We start from the raw sequence: 20,344 nt of genomic DNA on the forward strand, positions 1-20,344 counted from the left end.
GGGAGGAGAGAAAGTTGAGTCATTTCGTTCCCAGTTGTCTTCGGAATTGATCCAATGACTAAGCAGAATCATCACCTCACAGAACGATTCAAGTCTCTCTTTGGAAGGTGAGCAGAGTCACAAAATGCAGCATTTGTACCCTCCTGGGTACAATTCTTTGTGACAGCATGTGTGTCACGTTGGACAGGAGCTGTTAAGGCCAGACTGCTATCAATAAGAGGCTCAAGTGTTACACATCACAGGCCAAGTAATGGGCACATCTCTCAAACTAATCTGATTTGAAAGATGGGAGGGTGGGGGGTGGGGGGTGATAAGTTCTGGCCAAACCGCGACACATGATGTTTGTTATTATTTATAGAAAGTTAGATTTTTAAAAAGTCAAAATCCAGATAGGAAGACTGTGAAAATAAATCTCAGTCTCTGCGTTTATATTTCTGTTCACTAACAGCAGCACATACACACACACACACACACAAAATATTTGAATCAGTGTCTGGATCAACCATGGAAAAATAAATCGACTGCAGTGCTGACAAAACACTTCATTTAGCCGTTATTACGGTCCAATCATTCGGGACAATACACGGGCCAAATTAAAAGGGGGAAGAGGGAGAGATTGAGAGAGGCAGACAGAGGCGAAACCGTTAGCTTAAAGCCCAGGCAAAGCGGATTTACCTTTATACCGTTCCAGCACGTCTTCGTAAGCCTGCAAATACTCCAGTTCATCGGCGAAATAATAAGCAGCGGGGGTGAAACCCGGGGTGTAGCCGGCCATGGGTGCTGGAGGGAGGGCTGGACACCGTCTCTCCAGTTCTCCTTTAACTTGGAGAGAAGGTCTGACACACACACACCCACCGAGGGCTGGGAACTTGGCAGAGCCAGGCTCCAGGGGCGAGCTGTGTGAAGGACCGCCCTGCAATCGGCAGCACCAATAGCTGCAGTTCGCCCTGCCCTCATCCTCTCGCACCAATCTCCTCCCTCCCAACAGGCGAGAGAGAGAGAGAGAGTGAGGAGAGAGGGAGAGGGAAGCCATGGACGCCGGCTTTCTAGTCACTGCTTCCCTCTCCTCCCTCTCCCATTAACACAACCTCCAGCCTCACCTCTCCAAATCCCCCTCCTTCCCCAATCCTGACCCACAGCCATCCCCAACCTGAACCCTGAGCCAGACTGCCCCCCCCCCCCCCAACCCTACAAGACAGGGTGGGGGCTCCATCACCGACCACATATATTTGAAGTACATCGCTTTCCAATGCTATTGTTCAACAGGCCGCAGAAGATGGCGTGGGATCTCTCCCTGTGTGTGGAAACGGCAGCGTTTGGTATTGTCTGAGGATGCAGGGAGAGCAATGGAATAATCCCATCATAATAAAAGCCTTGACCCATGCATCTTTACACCAAATTGTCTCCTTTTGAAAAAAAAAAATATTTTCACCTTTAACAGAGCAAAGAAATATTTATATATTTTTTTAAAAGCCATTCTGCAAAACGTTTCTATTTATAATTTAAATACAGCGTTATAGCTTGCAACCGAGCATGTCTGGGTGCACAGAGTACTCGGTTCATCACTGCCTGGGTTATTCCGGGAAGGAAAGGTAAGAGGAACAATTCGCCCTCAAGGCACAGTCTGTGGGAGGGAATTCTTCACATTGCATTCAACCCAAGCTGCTCTTCGTTTCTATCCCAATGTTATATTATAGTACACCCCCTTGCCGTTTTCGGGGCACATTACAACATCGGTGGTAGAGAGGGTATCAACGTCAAGGGAAAAGCCAAGAAGGTGCATCGATTAGGCCAAGTCCCACGTCACCTTTCATAGGTCAAAGTGTGATTGCAAAATGGGATTGCAATGAATGTAACCGCGTAGGGCGATTGCTAGTCAGCTTCACACAACGCCCAACGATAGCTCCAATTCACTATAAACAAAAATGAAAGCTTTCAGCTGACAAGAGAGATAGAGTTAGAAGACCTGGCGAATCCTGCAGCTCTAATGCACAATAAAGAGTCCTCGATGTACATAGGAGGGCGGTTCAGATTTTGAGCAATGAGAACATGATGAAGCAATGGGATCTCACCGGCTATCCTGAGGACGGCTCTCTCTGCCGGGTCCAGCACCGCACCTCCGTGAATCTTCCTCTTGGACCTCTCGTGTTTGGGCAGGTTCCAGGGCAGCGTGTCCCCGGGAGCTGGCGAGACAGTCCCTGATCTCTGACCAGAGTCATCCTCTTCGTCTGAATAGTCGGCGGAAGACATGGAGCAAGGGCGAGAGCTGCTGCCGATACTCTGCAGACAGAGAAAGAGGGACAGACAAAAGATCAAATAAAACACAGACATCTATTGGTGCGCAAGTGATGAGCAGGACAAATGATTTAAACCAACATTTCTTCTGCAAAACCTGCCGTCAACCACACCTATAATCTTTATTCCCCCTCTCTTTAATTAATAGGTTTTCATTTTTATAAAGGATGTGTTTCCAAAAGACAGGACTGATTTCTTACTGCCGACTAACACACAAAAAGCCATGAACATGAGAGGGTGGTGGGTATTTCTGCTGACAACATAGTGTATTTGTCTCCCCCACCAGGACTAGCACAGACTTACCATGGCTCACAGGAAGCGAATCCTTCACCAGTATTTCTTTTGTTGATGCAGATTTCTGATTTCTTTAGTTTAAATACTTAGATTATTCCCGTTGCACTCACAGAAGGAGGATTCAGTGGAGGCACTCTGCTTCCCTCTCTCTTCCCGTCGCCTTACTGAGCCCCAGGTGCTGCTTGCAAACCCTCCCTAGGGTACGATGCAGGCTGCCGAAGTGAGTGCATTAAAAAAAAAGCCCATCCATGGGATCATTCACACGAAGCTCCGCACTGGCCAAATGAAGCCAGCCGCTGCTTTAGCAAACCGCAGTTCCGGCTATAAGGGGGGACTTTAGGTCCAGTGCATCATTCAAGTGACTCATCACCACTCTGCTTTCAACTTCTTTCTTCCCTCTCTCTCAGCCGCACACTAATGCCTTTTGTTTACCCCGACGCCGAGACACACAGCATCGTTATTATGTACGAGGGATGCACTGGTCTCCTGGTACATTGCAAAAATCCCCTTTCCTCGTCACACAGTTCACGAATCAACCAACTCGTGCTTTTCCGATAGGACAGCCCGCTCCCCAGCCAGCCAGCCAGCCAGTCAGCGAGAGCCCAATGGGTCCCAGGTAGCAGCGATTGGCTGATCCTGGCTGTCAATCCCCATGGAGGGAGGCTGTGGTTTGGTACACTGTCACAGCCACTGGTCCCATCCCAGACATTTCCCTACATCACAAACACCATCAAGGAATAAAGAGAGGCTGTAAATACCCGGAAATGATTACTGCTTCGGGAGTGAACCAAATTTATTGTTGCCACTCCTCCCCAGGTCGCTCATGTACTTGGACGGGATTTTTTTTCCTTTTGATGCCACAGGGGCAATAGGACTAATTGGACAGCTCATTTTTTTTGAAGAATGAGGTATTATGATAGGCTGAATGACCTCCTTTCTGTGTTGTATCATTTTAGAATTAATAGGTTCCATCCCCCGCTTGACCCATTGACAATAGAACATGCCAGAGTGAAAGGTCCATTGGTTCAAACATCTATTAACCGCTATCAATGTAGCAGAAAGAGGAAATTGAAAATCGCTTATTGAAACAAGCAGGCTTCAATGAAGTTACTGTGAAAAGCCCCTAGTCGCCATATTCCGGCGCCTGTCTGGGGAGGCTGGTACGGGAATTGAACCGTGCTGCTGGCCTGCTTGGTCTGCTTTCAAAGCCAGCGATTTAGCCGAGTGAGCTAAACCAGCCCATCCGAACTGGCTGGCCTGCAGTCCTGCTTCAGTTTCACACAAACCTCTACCGACCTCTCTTCATCTGATGGAGGTGGGCAAAAAAGTGGAGTTGAGGCAGTGGGGTGGCACAGTGATTAGCATGCTGCCATACCGCACCAACCTTGGGTCACTGTCTGTGTGGACTCTGCACATTCTTCCCTGAGTCTGCACGGGGTTCCTCCGGGTGCTCTGGTTTTCTCCCACAGTCCAAAGATGTGCAGGTTAGGTGGATTGGCCATGATAAATTGCCCGTTAGTGTCCAGGGATGTGCAGGCTAGGTGATGTGCTTACGGGATTGGGCGTGGTGAACGGGGTAGTGGACATGAGTAGAGTGCCCATTCTAAAGACATCCTTCTGCACTGCAGGCATACTATGACTTGTATGTGGTACAAGATCAGTCATTGATGGAGAATGGGCTTGAGGGGAGACACCTGGCCTCCTGACTTTTGCTATGTTTTTAAGACTGAGTCAGATAACAAGGGAATTGAAGGGTCTGGAGGACCGGAAATTGCAGTTGAGAACCATGATCTTATTGAACAGCAGAGCAGGCTCGAGGGGACAAATAGCCTGCTCTTACTCCTAATTCATATGTATGTTCCTATCACCATTCAGGAGTGGCCAGAGTGGACTGGGAGCGGACACTTTTAGGTAAATCTGTGACAGAACAGTGGGACGCATTCAATCAGGAAATAGGGAGGGCACAGGGCCAACATATTCCCAGAAAAAGGGTGGGTTAAACCAGGAAAGTCCAGGTCAGTCAGTCTAACCTCAGTGGTGGGGAAGCTACTGGAAGCAATTCTGAGTAACAGAATAAATCTGCATTTGGAGAGGCAGGGATTAATCAAGAACAGTCAGCATGGTTTTGTTAAGGGTAGGAGATCATGTCTGAGCAACTTGATTGAATTGTCCGAACAGGTGACAAGTTGTGTAGATGAGGGAAATGCATTTGATGTAGTCTACTTGGACAAGGTTTTTGATAAGGTGCCACATGCGAGACTGATATTGAAATAAGAGCCCATGGTATCCAAGGAAATTGGATCTAGAATTGGCCAAATGGCAGGATGCAGAAGGTGATGGTCAAGGGATGTTTTTCTGACTGGAAACCAGTGTCCAGTAAGACCCCGCAGGGATTGATGTAGAGGCCCTTTCTGTTTGTGGTTTATATAAATTATGTAGGCATCAATATTAGAGGGTTGATCAGTTCATGGATACGGAAATTGGTGGGTGTGGTAAAGAGTGAGCAGGATAGCCTTAGATTACAGCAGGAGATAGATGAGCTGATCAGTGACAAATGGAATTCAGTCTGGACATGTGTATGTGTGAGGTGATGCACTTGGGCAGGACAAGCAAGGCAAGGGAATACATGATAGACGGCAGGACCTGGAAACACCGATGACCAGAAACTTTGGTGTGCATATAGACCGGTCGCTGAAGGTAGCAGAGCAGGTGGATAAAATGGTTAAGGAGGCATTTGGTATACTTGCTTTTATTAGCCAAGGCATATTTAAGAACATGGAAGTTATGCTGGAACTGTATAAAACACTGGTTAAGCTACAGATAGAATATTGTGTGCATTTCTGGAATCCACATTATAGGAGGGATATGATGGCCCTGGAACGGGTGCAGAGGTGATTTACTGGGATGGAGAGTTTTAGTTATGAAGAGAGATTGGATAGACTGCTGTTGTTTTCCTTGGAGCAGGGAAGACTGAGGATGTCATGATTGAGATGTATCAAATTATGATGGGCATTGATAGAGTAGAGTAGAGAGGAAGAAACATGTCTCCTTGGTGGAGGGATCAATGATATGGGGGCATAGATTTAAGGCAAGGAGCAGAAGGTTTAGAGGGGATGCGAGTAAAATATTTTTCACCCAGAGGGTGGTGTTGGTCTGGAACTTACTGTCCTGAAAGGGTGTTGGAGGCAGAAACTCTAATAACATTTAAGAAGTATTTAGATGTGAACTTGCAATGCCAAGGTATATGGGTCAAATGATGAAAAATGGGACTGGAATAGTTAGGTGATTGTTTGTGACCAGTGATCGGTTGTGACCGGCACATATGCGATGGGCTGAAGGGCCTTTTCTGTGCTGTCGACCTCTAACACAAAACAGCTCACTTGATTGGCATCCCATCCAGAAACATTCATGCCATTCACCACCAAAACACAGTGGAGCCATGTGTGCCATCTACAAGATATACTGCAGGAACTCACCAAGGTTCCTTAGACAGCACCTTTCACGACCACTTCCATCCAGAAGAATAAGGACAGCAGATACCGGTAACACCACCACCACCTGGAAGTTCCCCTCCAAGTTGCTCACTGTCCTGACTTGAAAATATATTGCTGTTCCTTCACTGTCGCTGGGTCAAAATCCTGGAACTCCCTCTCCAACAGCACAGTGGGTGTAGCTACACCGCATGGATTGCAGCAGTTCAAGAAGGCAGCTCACTACCACCTTGTCAAGGGCAATTAGGGATGGGCAATAAAAGCTGGCTTAGAAAGCGGCACTCACATCCCATGAATGATTGTTTAAAAATCCGGCCAGCGTAATATTCCATTCCTTTCTACCCCATGTGTTTACCTCCTTTAACCATAAAATGCTGCAAGAGGAATAAAATCAAATTCTACCATTCAAACCTGTGCAGGAAACTGCAACATGTCAAAATTACAGATGGAAATATAGTTTGAGAAAAAATAACATTACTGCTGGGATTTTTTGCTATTCAGCAACCAATCACTCAGGCTAATTACTGTTTTTATGAACACAGACTGTTCTGTGATTCAACACATTTGTAAATGTAAAAATCAAAATCATTTGATCTCCACTGTTACCCAAAAGGTCTAAAATAATCAGTTTTTAAAATCTGAACATGTTCTGCTGTCCAATTCAGGGCAATTGCACAGAATGTATATTGCCAGGTACCCTCATCTACTGAAGGAGGCCATCGTGCCTGTAACAGTTCTTTGAGAGGTTTCCAATTAGTTCCTGTTCTCTCCCCAGAGTTTGTATATCCCCCCCCCCCCCCCCCCCCCTCCATCCCACTCGTTTCCAATTCAATTAATACCCTTCAGCAAGTTATTACGGAATCTACTTTCACCCCACATTCAGGCAATGTCCTTCAACACACAAGTCAAACATACAACAATTAAAATGTTGGTTGGGTGTGGTATCATATTATTAATATTTGAAACTTCAATTGCCAAACAAGAAACACCTCCAAACACACCCGCCCCCCTCTCCCCATTGAGATTGCTCGGGATCCCAAGTTAGCTGAAAGTACAGCTGAGCAAGTACATAAGAACGGCAACTGTTGTTCAGAACCAAAAAACAAATGCCAGCTGCTGACCCAACACCATCGCCCATAGGTATGAAGACTGTGCCCTGCAAGATCAATAAATGCATTAAACACAAAAACCTCCACCCGGATCCCAGGTAAAGGTCACAAGTTTATTTGCCAATCGCTAATTTGTTTGATGTAACCACTCTTGCACCCTGCCCCGAGATACCCCTCTCCCCCGTGGTGGGTGTGATCACACTCACCGCTCTGCGTGTTGGGGTTCCCTGCACCGAGTGATAAAACTCCGCCTGCACCCGGCTGCTCCGCTTGATTTTCCTCCTCCTCACCAGATGCTCCTGGTCGCTCTCGGGTATCTCCACCAGAGGCTTGGACTCGTCCGAAACTCGCAGCCTGCTGCTCCTCCTGCCATGCCGCGGGCTGTGCCGAGACCCCTGCCAAAAGAGCAAGACGGGTGAGAGTCTTTTTTTGAATGGAAAGCTTTCAAACTCAAAGTTGTGCTCTCCGCCCCGTCTGCAGCTCCGCCTGGCGTCACTGCGGTGACAACTCCCCAAGTGCAGGAGGGCGGGAGCGGAGTCCAGCACTGTTCCTAAGCAACATCTTTATCGAATATTAATTACACAGCTCAGAATAAACCGCGGGACGACAATAAGGATGTTGGGGGCATCCTATACATTCTTCCTCCCTCCCCACCCAAATTTAACGATAGGTTTTCTCAATACTCATTGAGCAGAAAATTGCAAAGGGACATTGAGGGATTAAGTGAGTGGGTGAAGATGGGGAAATGTGACCTCATCTGCTTTGGACCCAAAATAGAGGTATATCAGAGTACTTTCCAAATGGCCAGGAGCGAGGAGAGGATTCGAAGTCCATCTACAGGAGTCACTAAATATTATTGGGCTGGGTCAAAATCAATGGAATGTTGGTCTTTTCATCTCGGGGGCTGATAGGCTTAGAGTGCTCGAGCAATATAAAGCTCTGGTTAGACACCATCGAAAGCACCATGTACAGTTCAGGAAGCATATAGGCCCTCGAGAGAGTGCAGCTCAGAATCACCAGAATTACAACAGAGCTAAAAGGGTTAAATTATGAGGATATAATCTCCCTCCATAATTGTCCAATGTTCCTAGATCTCCAAGGTGAGGCTTACCGCTGGAATTTCAAGCACTCATTGACCATCCATAGGTCAGGTATGGTACAGCCAGCTGCCCAGTCGAGCTCCCTTTTTACTGACCAGTCTACACTTACCAGAGCCATCCTCACAAAAGCACCCCACCATTGCAGTAACCCTCAAAGAGCCATCCCTGATCTTCTTATGTGGCTAGTCTGTGTTTACTGGGAACTAGATTCAGATATAATAATCTTTATTATCGTCATGTAAGCAGGCTTACATTAACACTGCAATGAAGTTACTGTTGTCATGGGAGTGTTCCTTTAAGAACTGTTTTGTATTATCAAATGGCTTCAGTGATGTCATTGTGTGGGTGGAGCTGGACTGTGGTTCTGAGTTTAACTTTTGGAAGCTGGAATCAGAGAAGTCTGTCTTGTGTCTCTCTCTGCATGTTAAAAGGTGTCTCCAGATCACCTGATAACCTCAAAGTAATAACTATTTTGTGGAAGGAATTCAAACCTACTGTTTTGGTAAAAGGGTTTTTGTTTTACGGATGCTGTCACTTGATTGAAACAGTAAAGGGAATTAATTAAGGATTTTATATATATATATATATAGTACTGTAGCTGTGTGGGGTATTTATGTTTGTAGTTGATAAAAATGCTTACTGTATGTGTTCATAAAAATGTTAACTGAATTCATAGAATAAACTTTGTTTTTGATTAAAAGCGCTGAAGGCCTCTGTTGCATCACACCTGTAAAGTAGGCCCTTGTGCTCTTCATAACCAAAATCTATAAACAGTTGTAGGTCAAGTGAACTCCATGATATACTTTGCAGTTTTCTAAACCCTTGCCCATAACACTGTGAAAATCCCAGAGTCGCCACACTCCGGCGCCTGTTTGGGTACATGGAGGGAAAATTCAGAATGTCCAATTCACCTAACAGCATGTCTTTCAGGACTTGTGGGAGAAAACCGGAGCACCCGGAGGAAACCCACGTGGACCCAGGGAGAACATGCAAACTCCGCACTGTGACCCATGAGGGAATCGAACCTGGAACCCTGGCGCTGTGAAGCAACAGTGCTAACCACTGTGCTCCCATGTCGCCCAAATATGCCAAACATAAAATACTGCAGATGCTGGAAATTGGAAAGCAAAATAAAAATAAAGCTGGAAATACTCAGCAGGTCAGGCAGCATCTGTGGACAGAAAAAGAGAGTTAATATTTCATGTCAATGACCTTTCACCAGAATTGAATAAATAGGATAAAATTAGAAACGCAAAAAGCAAAATGGAAGGCAGACAGAAGAAAAGGGAAGATCACGGATAAGTGACAAAATGGTTCGTGGTGCAATATAAAAGGGAGTGATAACGGGGCAAGTAAAGAAATAAAGATAAAAATGGCAGAATGGTGAACAGCTACTACCCAAAAGTAAAACAAAAAGAGAACGAAGAGAAGAAAGCCAAAACCAGGAAAGATAAAGGAAACAAAATGGAGGCCGAGATTATAATCAAAAATCTTTGACCTCAGTATTGGGAATGGAAGCTGCAAAGTGTGCAGTAGAAAGGCAAACTGCTGTTCCTGCAGCTTCATAAGAAGACAAAATTGGGACAGGAATAGATGGTACAGCCCCTTGAGCTTGCTCCCGCATTCAATAAGATCCTGGTTTATTTTCTGTCTCAACTAGACTTGCCTGCCTGCTTCCCACATCCCTTGATTCCTGAGAGATTAAAAATCTATCCCAGCCTTTAATTCGCTCAACGATGAAGCATTCACCATCCTCTGGGATGGAGAATTCCAAAGACTCACAACTTCGGGCAGCAGGGTAGCATGGTGGTTAGCATAAATGCTTCACAGCTCCAGGGTCCCAGGTTCGATTCCCGGCTGGGTCACTGTCTGTGTGGAGCACGTCCTCCCCCTGTGTGCGTGGGTTTCCTCCGGGTGCTCCGGTTTCCTCCCACAGTCCAAAGATGTGCGGGTTAGGTAGATTGGCCATGCTAAATTGCCCGTAGTGTCCTAATAAAAGTAAGGTTAAGGGGGGGTTGTTGGGTTACGGGTATAGGGTGGATATGTGGGTTTGAGTAGGGTGATCATGGCTCGGCACAACATTGAGGGCCGAAGGGCCTGTTCTGTGCTGTACTGTTCTATGTTCTCTGAGTGAAGACATTTCTGCTGATGTCCTTTCTAAATGATTGGCTCCATGCACTGGAAACAACCACAGTCATAACCCTCCAGTCTTGTATATTTCACAGAAATCATCTCTCATTAGGACTAATTTGTACAACCTCTCAAGAAAAGACAATCAACTTAGGCCAGGAAGGGCAGCATGGTGGCGCAGTGGTGCCTATGGCGCTGAGGACCCGGGTTCGAATCCCGACCCTGGATCACTATCCGTGTGGTGTTTACACGGTTCTCCCAGTGTCTCTGTGGGTTTCACCCCCACAACCCAAAAGATGTGCAGGGTAGGTGGATTGGCCACGCTAAATTGCCCCTTAATCGGAAAAAATTTCTAAATTTTTTTTTAAAACTTAGGCCAGGAACCAATCTGGTGAATGTTTGTTATATCACCTCCAAGGCAAGTATATTCTTCCTTAGATTATGGAGATGAAATCGGTGTCGTGTTCCAGGTCCCAGCAACTTCGTAAATCATTATTACAAGACTTCCTTTGCAAGGAGGTTAGAGGACAAAGTTAAGGAACTTAGAACAGTACAGCACAGAACAAGCCCTTCGGCCCTCAATGTTGTGCCGAGCAATGATCACCCTACTGAAACCCACGTATCCACCCTATACCCATAACCCAACAACCCCCCCCCCCGTTAACCTTACTTTTTAGGACACTACGGGCAATTTAGCATGGCCAATCCACCTAACTCGCACATCTCCCACAGTCCAAAGATGTGCGGGTTAGGTGGATTGGCCATGCTAAATTGCCCGTAGTGTCCTAAAAAGTAAGGTTGGGGGGGGGATTGTTGTGTTATGGGTATAGGGTGGATACGTGGGTTTCAGTAGAGTGATCATTGCTCGGCACAACATTGAGGGCCGAAGGGCCTGTTCTGTGCTGTACTGTTCTAAGTTCCTTAACTTTGTCCTCTAACCTCCTTGCAGTGAGGGCTACTGCACCATTTGCTTTCTGAATTTATTGCTGTACCTGCATTCCAACTCTTTGTTCCTTGTACAAGCATACCCAACTTTCTCTGAAAATCAACATTTACAAGTTCATGCCTTTTAATAAATATTCTGTTCTTATTACCAAAATGAATAACACACTAGATTATACTCCATCTGCCACCTTGTTGCTCATTCATTCTAGTCATGTTAATTACCTTAATTTTCTCACTTTTATTAGTCCCTTAGGTGGCCCTCAATTTCTGGAATATAACTTGTGTCTTCTACTGCCAAGGTAGACACAAGATATTTCAGCTATTTCCTCCATCCCCATTATAGTTTCTCCTGTCTCTGCCTCTAAAGGACCAACATTTACTTTGTCGACTATCCTCCATTTTTCAAAACCTTACTCATTTTTATATTCCTGGTTTTTTTTGGTCTCATAATCTAAATTTTCCCTTATTAACTTTTTGGTTGCCCTTTGCTGACTTCTCAAACACTTGCTTAAACTTAGTCGGGCAGCATGGTGGCACAGTGGTTAGCACTGCTGCTTCACAGTGCCATGGACCTGGGTTCGATTCCAGCCTTGGGTGACTGTCTGTGTGAAGTCTGCACATGGGTTTTCTCCGGGTGCTCCAGTTTCCTCCCACAATCCAAAAATGGGTAGGTTAGATAGATTGGCCATGCTAAATGGTGTCTTAGTGTCCAAAGACGTGCAGATTAGGTGGATTGACCATAATAGGACGGGGGAGTGGGCCTAGATAGGGTGCTCTTTCAGAAGGTCGTCTCAAACTCGATGGACCAAATGGCCTCCTTCTGCACTGTAGAGATTCTCTAAATTACTATTATTTTTTCACATTATAAACCTCTTTTTTGAACCTAACACTATCTTTAACTTCCCTAGTAAGCTATAGATGGATCTTACTGAGTTTTTGCTATTTAATGGAATGTACCTTTGTTGGCATTTTGAAACACTTCTATAAAATATTTCCCATTGGTTAGTTACTGCCATGACATTCAGTACATTTTCCCAATCTGTTTCAGGTAGCTCTCCTCTCATACCTACCTACTTGGTGTTTTGTAGAAGTTAAGATCCTTGTTTTAGGCTCAAGTATGTCACTCTCAAATTTCAGATGGAACTGTTATTTATTATTCTTCCCGGGGAATCTTTTACTGTAATATTACTAATTAATCCTGCCTCATTACAAAATACCAAATCAAAAATAACTTTGCCATTGGTTCTTTCCACAAAGTATTCTCCCAGGGAGCTGTCAAGGAAGCATCAAATCCAACTTCTGGACTACCTTTGCCAATATTATTTGTCGATTCTCTACAAAGACTAAAGTTCACCAAGATTAACTTTGCTTAATTGTTTGTCCAACTGTATGACAACCTCCAATGGTGGTGGGGATAGTGTTCTGACCTTTGTTGTTCCTAAACTCCATCCATACAGATCTTACTTCCTGATCTTCTGAACCAAGATCCTTGCTTACAACTGTCATTACATTATCCTTTATTATCACAGCTCGTCACCTTTCTTTTCCATTCTGTCTGTCTTCTTGAAATGTTCTGTACCCTGAAATATCTATTTCTCCAACGATTATCACCTAGCAACCATCTCTCTGTCATTGCAATTTTAGCAAGCTCATTTCTCTCTATTTGTACCTCGAGTTTATCTATATTTTATATGAGTGCTTTGTGCATTCAGATAAAGAGCCCTTGATTCAATTTTTTTTAACCACTATTTTTTTCACAGACCTTATTCTAAACCTTATGCAGCATTAGTATTAAACTCTTCCTGCCCCACTCAGCTTGTCTTAACCTACATCATTACATTGCTCTGTTGCTTTGACTTTTCTCTTCAGAATTCTAAGTCTCCCTTCATCTGACATCTCCCCGCTCTTCTAGTGGAAGAAGGCCTAAAGACAGCTGATGTTACATCATTCATCAGGATGCTGATCCAAACCTGGTTTAAGTGGAGCTCACCACATCGGACCAGCTCCATCTTTCCAGAATTGCTGCCAGAGATCCATAAATCAAAACCGTTTCTTCCTACACCACTCTTTGAGCCATGTGTTTAATCCTCTAGTCTGTTTGAGTCTATGCCCATGCGCCAAGGTAACAATCCAAAGATTGAGGTTCTCAGCAGAACATCATTCCTCGTTCTATGAATGTTATTGGTTCCTTTGTGCACCTTGACACTGAAAGTTTGCCCTCTTTCAAGCCACAAGCAAATGTCTTTAGTCTTGGTACAGGGCAGACAATACAATCTTTAAAACTCTTGGTCCTGGCTGCAGAGAACAGTATCTATCCCCTGACTATATTGTCTCCTATCACTATCACATCCCTTTTTGCTCCCCCCCATTGTAAATGGATTCCTGTACCATTGTCAGTTTGCCCATCTATCCAGCTATCCTTGTTCTCATCTGCACCCGTAGCAAGTACCTCGCACACAATAGTCTAAATCAAGGGCTTCTCCATCATTGCATGCTGGTTCCCCATTTTTAAAAACTCAGTCGCACTCTCCTGCCCTGACCACTGACCAATTTTGAGGTGCAACCTAACCCAAGAGGTGTGAACAAAGGGTCCAGATAACTGTCTGCCTCACATGATGTCTGCAGCTCTGACTCCAGCTCAACAACTCTTGAGCCAAAATTGTTTGAGCTGCAGACACTGAATGCAAATATGGTTGTCCAGGTTTGGAATGCTCTCCACAAACTCCCATATATTGCCTAACAGCAAATTACTGTGGGTGCTGGAATCTGAAACAAAAACAGATAATACTGGACAATCTCAGCAGGTCTGACAGCATCTGTGGAGAGGGAAGGGAGCTAACATTTCGAGTCTGGATGACTCTTTATCAAAGCTGACAAAGCTTTGACAAAAAGTCATCCAGACTCAACATTAGCACCCGTCTCTCTCCACAGATGCTGTCAGACCTGCTGAGATTGTACAGCATTATCTGTTTTTGTTTCACATGTTGCCGTTACGACACACCACCGGCCCTGCTTGTCTGTTTAACCATATTTATTTATTTGGTTCATTTGTTCTTCATTTCGTAAAGTAACAGAACATGGCAGTTTCTCAGCTTAGCGTCAATCCAGCTGCAGGAGATGAAACAAGAATAATAAAAGGGTGCGTCTCCTTTACCCTCTTCATTGAATTCATGACTTCAGCACTATTGTTCACAAAGCACTCACCATGCGCCCCACTCACTACGTGCTCCACATTCCCCGCTGTAATGATTTAGGAGGCCAAGGGAAGAAAAGTCAGAGTGAAGTATGATGGAGAATTAAAATGACAACAATTAGTGCCCCCTCCCCGCTCTCTTTCCCATACAGAGCACAGCACCTGCCCATTCACCTCCTCTGCACGCCATCCAGGACTTCAACATTCATAGAACAGTACAGCACAGAACAGGCCCTTCGGCCCTCGATGTTGTGCCGAGCAATGATCACCCTACTTAAACCCACGTAACCCGTAACCCAACAATCCCCCCATTAACCTTACACTACGGGCAATTTAGCATGGCCAATCCACCTAACCGGCACATCTTTGGACTCCATCCAGATGAAACAGTGGTTTACTTATAGTCAAACTTAGCATAGTGTATTTGCTGTTCATGACGAGTCTCCGCCCCATCGAGGAAGCCAAACAGACCCTCACCCTCCAGTCGCCTGTCATTTTAATTCTCCACCTTGCTCCCATTCTGACCAATCCTTAATATTGAATCCACATAAAGTAGCACGCATAAGAGGGAGGTAGAAACTACTGGTTAACGGTTTATTAGCAATACAACATGTCTCCACTCCTTCCCCGACCTGCACTCAGGACGGGGTTTTTATACGCGGGGACTCTCCTTGTTAAGGGAAGTCCCGCCCCATTACCAGGGAAGTTTGTATTCTGTGGAGGTCACGGGAAACCAGATAGTCCTTATCCCATGACCTCTTAACCTCCTGCACTGGTCCAATGAAGCTCATAAGCTCAAGTAAAAGCATGTCATCTTTCAACTGGACACTTTGCCGCCTTCCAAACTCAGAGTTCAACAGGTTTAGATCGTAGCCTCTGCTCCTATTTTCTTTCCTTTATCTTTGTTGGCTTTGGTTTTCATTCTCATTTTCCTCACATTTCTTTTTTGGGTTATGGATGTTAGCCTTTCCACATTCTGCCTTTCGGACCTCCTCCAGATCTACCTTTTGTTTCTTCACTTGTCTCACTATTCTTCTTTGCTCTGCATCATGCATCAAAAAACCACTTGTCATTTAATCCCTCCTGCCTTCCACCCTGTCACAGGCCATCCTTTTTGTTCTTTTTCCCATCCTTTCCTCTTTCACTTGCTTAAAACCTCTAACATTCCCGTACCAGCCTCCCCGGACAGGTGGCGGAACGTGGCGACTAGGGGCTTTTCACAGTAACTTCACTGAAGCCTACTCGTGACAATAAGCGATTTTCATTTCATTTTTTCACATTCCTAACTTTTCCCAGTCCAGATGATGGATCACTGACCCGAAATGTTAACTCTGTTTCTCTCGCTGCCTGACCTAAGAACATAAGAACTAGGAGCAGGAGTAGGCCATCTGGCCCCTCGAGTCTGCTCCGCCATTCAATGACATCATGGCTGATCTTTTGTGGACTCAGCTCCACTTTCCGGCCCGAACACCATAACCCTTAATCCCTTTATTCTTCAAAAAACTATCTATCTTTACCTTAAAAACATGTAATGAAGGAAAGACCTGTGGCCTACTTCCAGAATTCTCTGGGGGGTTTAAACATTGAGATTGGTCAAATTCATTTCAAACTGGCTCCTTGCCGGTGGGGAAGGGTTGCAAGCCACGAGTCTGAAGAAACATACTTCTGACAACGCGGCACTCTTTCAGTGGTGCACGATCCTCCTGGCTGCAACCCTGGTTTTGGGACCTAAACTTGTGTATCTACATTTAGAGTGCAAAGGCAGAGCCAAACTGATCCTTGCAATTCGTGAGCACATACAAATAAATGTATGTGGCTGTGAACCATTTTAGAATATCAACATGGGCTCAGCTTCATATGTTTTAATACATTTTACTAATGTGTTATGATTGTGCCATAGGTCAATATTGACTTTTGAATATGTTTTCTCCCTCAAATAATGAGATAGGATTTGCACCTACCATCTATTTGAAATGTATGTTGAAATGAAAATCGCTTATTGTCACAAGTAGGCTTCAAATGAAGTTACTGTGAAAATCCCCTAGTTGCCACATTCCAGTGTCTGTTCAGGAGGCTGGTACGGGAATTGAACCATGCTGCTGGCCTGCCTTGGTCTTCTTTCAAAGCCAGCGATTTAGCCCTGTGCTAAACCAGCCCCTAGCCAACCTGCCTGGTTGTATGATAAAATCAGGTAACACATCAGGTCCTGTTCACTCAGGGCTTTGATGCTCGAGTCTATACTGGTTCTGAACTACCCACACCTCAACCTTAAAATCCTTATTCCTCCATGGCCTCCCCAATCTCCATAACCTCCTCCAGTCCTCAGTGATCATTGCACTCCTCAAGTTGTAGCCTCTTGCACTTCCACAATATTTAGCAATCCGCCATCGGCAATCACGCCTCCAGCTGCCAAGGTCCTGAGCTCTGGAATTTTTCACTGTCACTGGATCAAAATCCTGGAACTCCCTGCACTAACTGTGGGTCTTCCTACAACACATGGACTGCAGAGTTTCAGGCAGGCAGCTGACCACCACCATCTTAAGGGCAATTAGGGATGGGCAATGAATGCTGAGCCAGCCAGTGATGTTCACATCCTATGACCGAATAAAAACAAAATTCCCTTGCCTCCCCTTCCCAAACCTTTCTGCCTCTTTTTCCCGATACAACCCAAGTCGTTTCTTAACATGTGCCTTTTTGACCAAGGTTTTGTTAACCTGCTCTAGTATCTCTAAGTGGCATGGAGAAACAGTGTGCAATAAACTATTGAACCAAGCCCGTAGTAACTTCTGTGACCTGGGTGAATCCAACAGTGTTGCTCTTGGCTCTCCGGTTGAACTCTTCCCTCGGAGTCAGAAGCTTTTTGGTTTAAGCCCCACTTTAGAGACTTGAATACAAAACATTGGGTGCATTCCAGTCCAAAGAAATTCTGCAGTATCGAAGGTGCTATCTGTCAGATGAGACATCAAACCAACCCTGTCTACTCACTAATGAAGAAAACACTCAGAACAGTCTCCAGTTTCATCATCTCCAAAAGAGTCCAAAGATGTGCAGGTTAGGTGGATTGGCCATGGTAAATTGCCCCGTGTCCAAAGGTTAGGTATAGTTACGGGAATAGGGTGGGGGAGGGCGTAGGCAGGGTGTTCTTTCAAAGGGTCACTGCAGACTCAATAGGCTGAATAGTCTCCTTCTGCACTGTAGGAAGTCTATTGTTCTAGCTGGCTTGACCATGCCACCTAACCTCCTTCACTGTGACTAGCCCATCAAATCGTGCAGTGGGTTCCGACGGGCCATAGAGGAAGAGGGTGACTCAAGATGAACTGGTGCCAGACTGTCTGTGGAGATCTCCAACAAGTCAACAGATGCTAAAGCGATGCAAGGACACTGGCTTTGGACTGGAGAGAAGAAAGAGCTTTGTCTGCCTCATGCACCTCCAGACGTGGGAGCTACTAAGTTGAAGTCAACATCACTAAACACAAATCATTTGGTCACGATCATGTTGGCTGCTGTTTTTCCGACATTTCCACAATGACTATGGGCAGGATTTTCCAGTCCCGCCCACCACAGGGATTGTCTGGTCCCATCGGAGGTGAAGGGGCTTTTGCCTGGCCAACCTTTCTCCCAGCGGAAGGTCCCACTGCAGAGTGGACAGAAAATCCCCGCCCATGTTTCAAAAGTATTTGATTGGCGTGCAGAGCTATGTGTCACCTCGAGGTCATGAAAGGTATCATATAAATGAAAGTCTTTAATCTTTTCGTGGAGTGTTGCAACCCCCATATATTATTTGAGGAGGCTGCTCCTGAATTCAGGGTTGCACTACACTCCTGGCCTTCAGTCACCTGGGGTTATAGTGGGAGGGGCAGGGGCGTGGAATGGGGTTTGGGGCACGTCAGAGGACCTTCACATGGGTCTGCTCTTGGACCGAGCAAAGATTCACACATCCAGCACTGATGACACCTATGGTCACTCTGGTTTCCAATCTCGTTTCCACTTCCCTTATCTGTATCCTGGTTGGTCCTGCAGAGGGAGCATGTCCTGTCCACAGATACGCTCAAGACCACCCAGCGGACACCACAGGGTGTGGATTGACTGACAGACACAGATACTAAGATTGCAATTTAGATGAGAAGTTTACTTTGGCTTTGTTCAAATTAGCTTTTCTGTATAAATTGTTCCATTAGCGGTGTCTGCTCACAAGAGAACTTGTGCATATTTTGTCCCCGATAGTGACTGACTCAGGGATAATGAAGCAGGATCATTCTATGATTCTATGTCACTGGGCAATCCCGAGTCACCCTTATGGAACAAACAAGAAAAAGATTTGAAAACATATACTTTCCACACCCATCTAATTGCAGATAGTGAATACCATCATGCCTTTTTCCAACGACCCTGCCCACCTACTGGTCAAGTGGAAAATTAGGTTCTCAGAATGTCCCAATGGCTTAACAACCAATCAAGTACTTTTGAATTGCAGTCACTGTAGGAAACTCCCATCCAATGTTTGCACCTTTCTGTACTTTACTTGTAAATAGTACATTGTATATGTTCCGAAGGAAATAATTCATACCCTCATTTCTGTGATTGTATTTGTCAACTTGATCAGGGAAACAGTTAATGTGAGCAATCCTGTCATTAGTATATTACACATTTCTATTTGGACAGTATTAAAGTATTTTCACAGATATGCTTTCTCACAGCATGACCCCTTTGGTCATCCAATGTTTTTTGAAAGCATGTCTTATTGAACAGTTAGTCATCATATATCTTGGGGGCTATCTGTGCTAATGGAACACACTGCTGAAGAAACCTTTGCCCAGTTTAGTGAATTAATACTGGCCATGTGATTTGGATAACCGGCAGCAATCACTTTCTATGTGGGTCGTTTTATTTTCTGAGATAAAGCTGGGAGAACAGGATTTGCTGGGCTCACAATCCTCACAAATCCCTTGCAGGGGATAGATTTGATGAGATTGGGGCTTCTGTGAATGACACAATTACAAGGAGATATTTATGACCATTCTCTCATGCTTCTTAGCCACCTTATCTCTTTTTTTTTTAAATTTAGAGCACCCAATTCATTTTTTTTTCCAATTAAGGGGCAATTTAGCGTGGCTAATCACCTAGCTTGCACATCTTTGGGTTGTGGGGGCGAAACCCACGCAAACATGGGAAGACTGTGCAAACCCCACACCAACAGTGACCCAGAGCCGGGATCGAACCTGGGACCTCGGTGCCATGAGGCCACAGTGCTAACCCACAGCGCCACAGTGCTGCCCCTTTGCCACCTTATTTTTGGTTAACTGGGTCAGAGTCCGATTTGTCATAAAACAGTCAGTGGGTACTTTGTAGCCGTTATTTGTGAAAGCAGTGGCCAATAACAAAGCTTCCAGCAACTGTAGACTCTAGACTCATTTTCTTTATCCAGACATGGTACTTACTGATTACTGGGCAATAAAAAAAATATATTCATTATTTTTTATTAAACAGCAAATACTTTTAAAATGACAGACGGGTAAACTTTTCTCTATTTAAAATAAACATTGTTTAAAGAGAGACCTTTTGAGAGTAGAAAAGCTGCTTTTTATTTTACTTTTGACGTTTGCACTCTGATAATCCTAACCTATTATTACTTTTCAGCAGAGATTTAGAAATTAAATCTGAAAAGTTGGAAATAAATTGTACAAAATATCAATAGGAAGAATAATCTCCGTGCAAGTTCATTGCAGTGGGAAATGGTAGTGCTGTGGATTGAACAGAATCAATATTCAGCCTCGCCCTATTTGAATT

The 20,344-nt window shown here is 44.9% G+C and overlaps 1 protein-coding gene across 7 annotated transcripts in view; it reads right to left on the bottom strand.

Annotated features, from left to right (window-relative positions):
• dst (dystonin) overlaps nt 1-20,344 on the bottom strand; it is a 665,214-nt gene that overhangs the window by 635,382 nt on the left and 9,488 nt on the right. For 4 of the 7 annotated variants that reach the window (XM_038800631.1, XM_038800637.1, XM_038800634.1 and 1 more), the window contains 2 exons: nt 7,396-7,584; nt 2,073-2,280 (listed from right to left, as the gene is read on the bottom strand). In XM_038800631.1, the coding sequence (XP_038656559.1) occupies nt 2,073-2,280; nt 7,396-7,584 (397 nt within the window). Of the gene's footprint in view, nt 1-675; nt 852-2,072; nt 2,281-7,395; nt 7,585-20,344 lie in introns of those variants that run through there. The other 3 variants (XM_038800639.1, XM_038800638.1, XM_038800636.1) reach the window with 3 other exon arrangements.

This window comes from Scyliorhinus canicula, chromosome 6, assembly GCF_902713615.1.
Source record: "Scyliorhinus canicula chromosome 6, sScyCan1.1, whole genome shotgun sequence".
Classification (NCBI taxonomy): domain Eukaryota; kingdom Metazoa; phylum Chordata; class Chondrichthyes; order Carcharhiniformes; family Scyliorhinidae; genus Scyliorhinus; species Scyliorhinus canicula.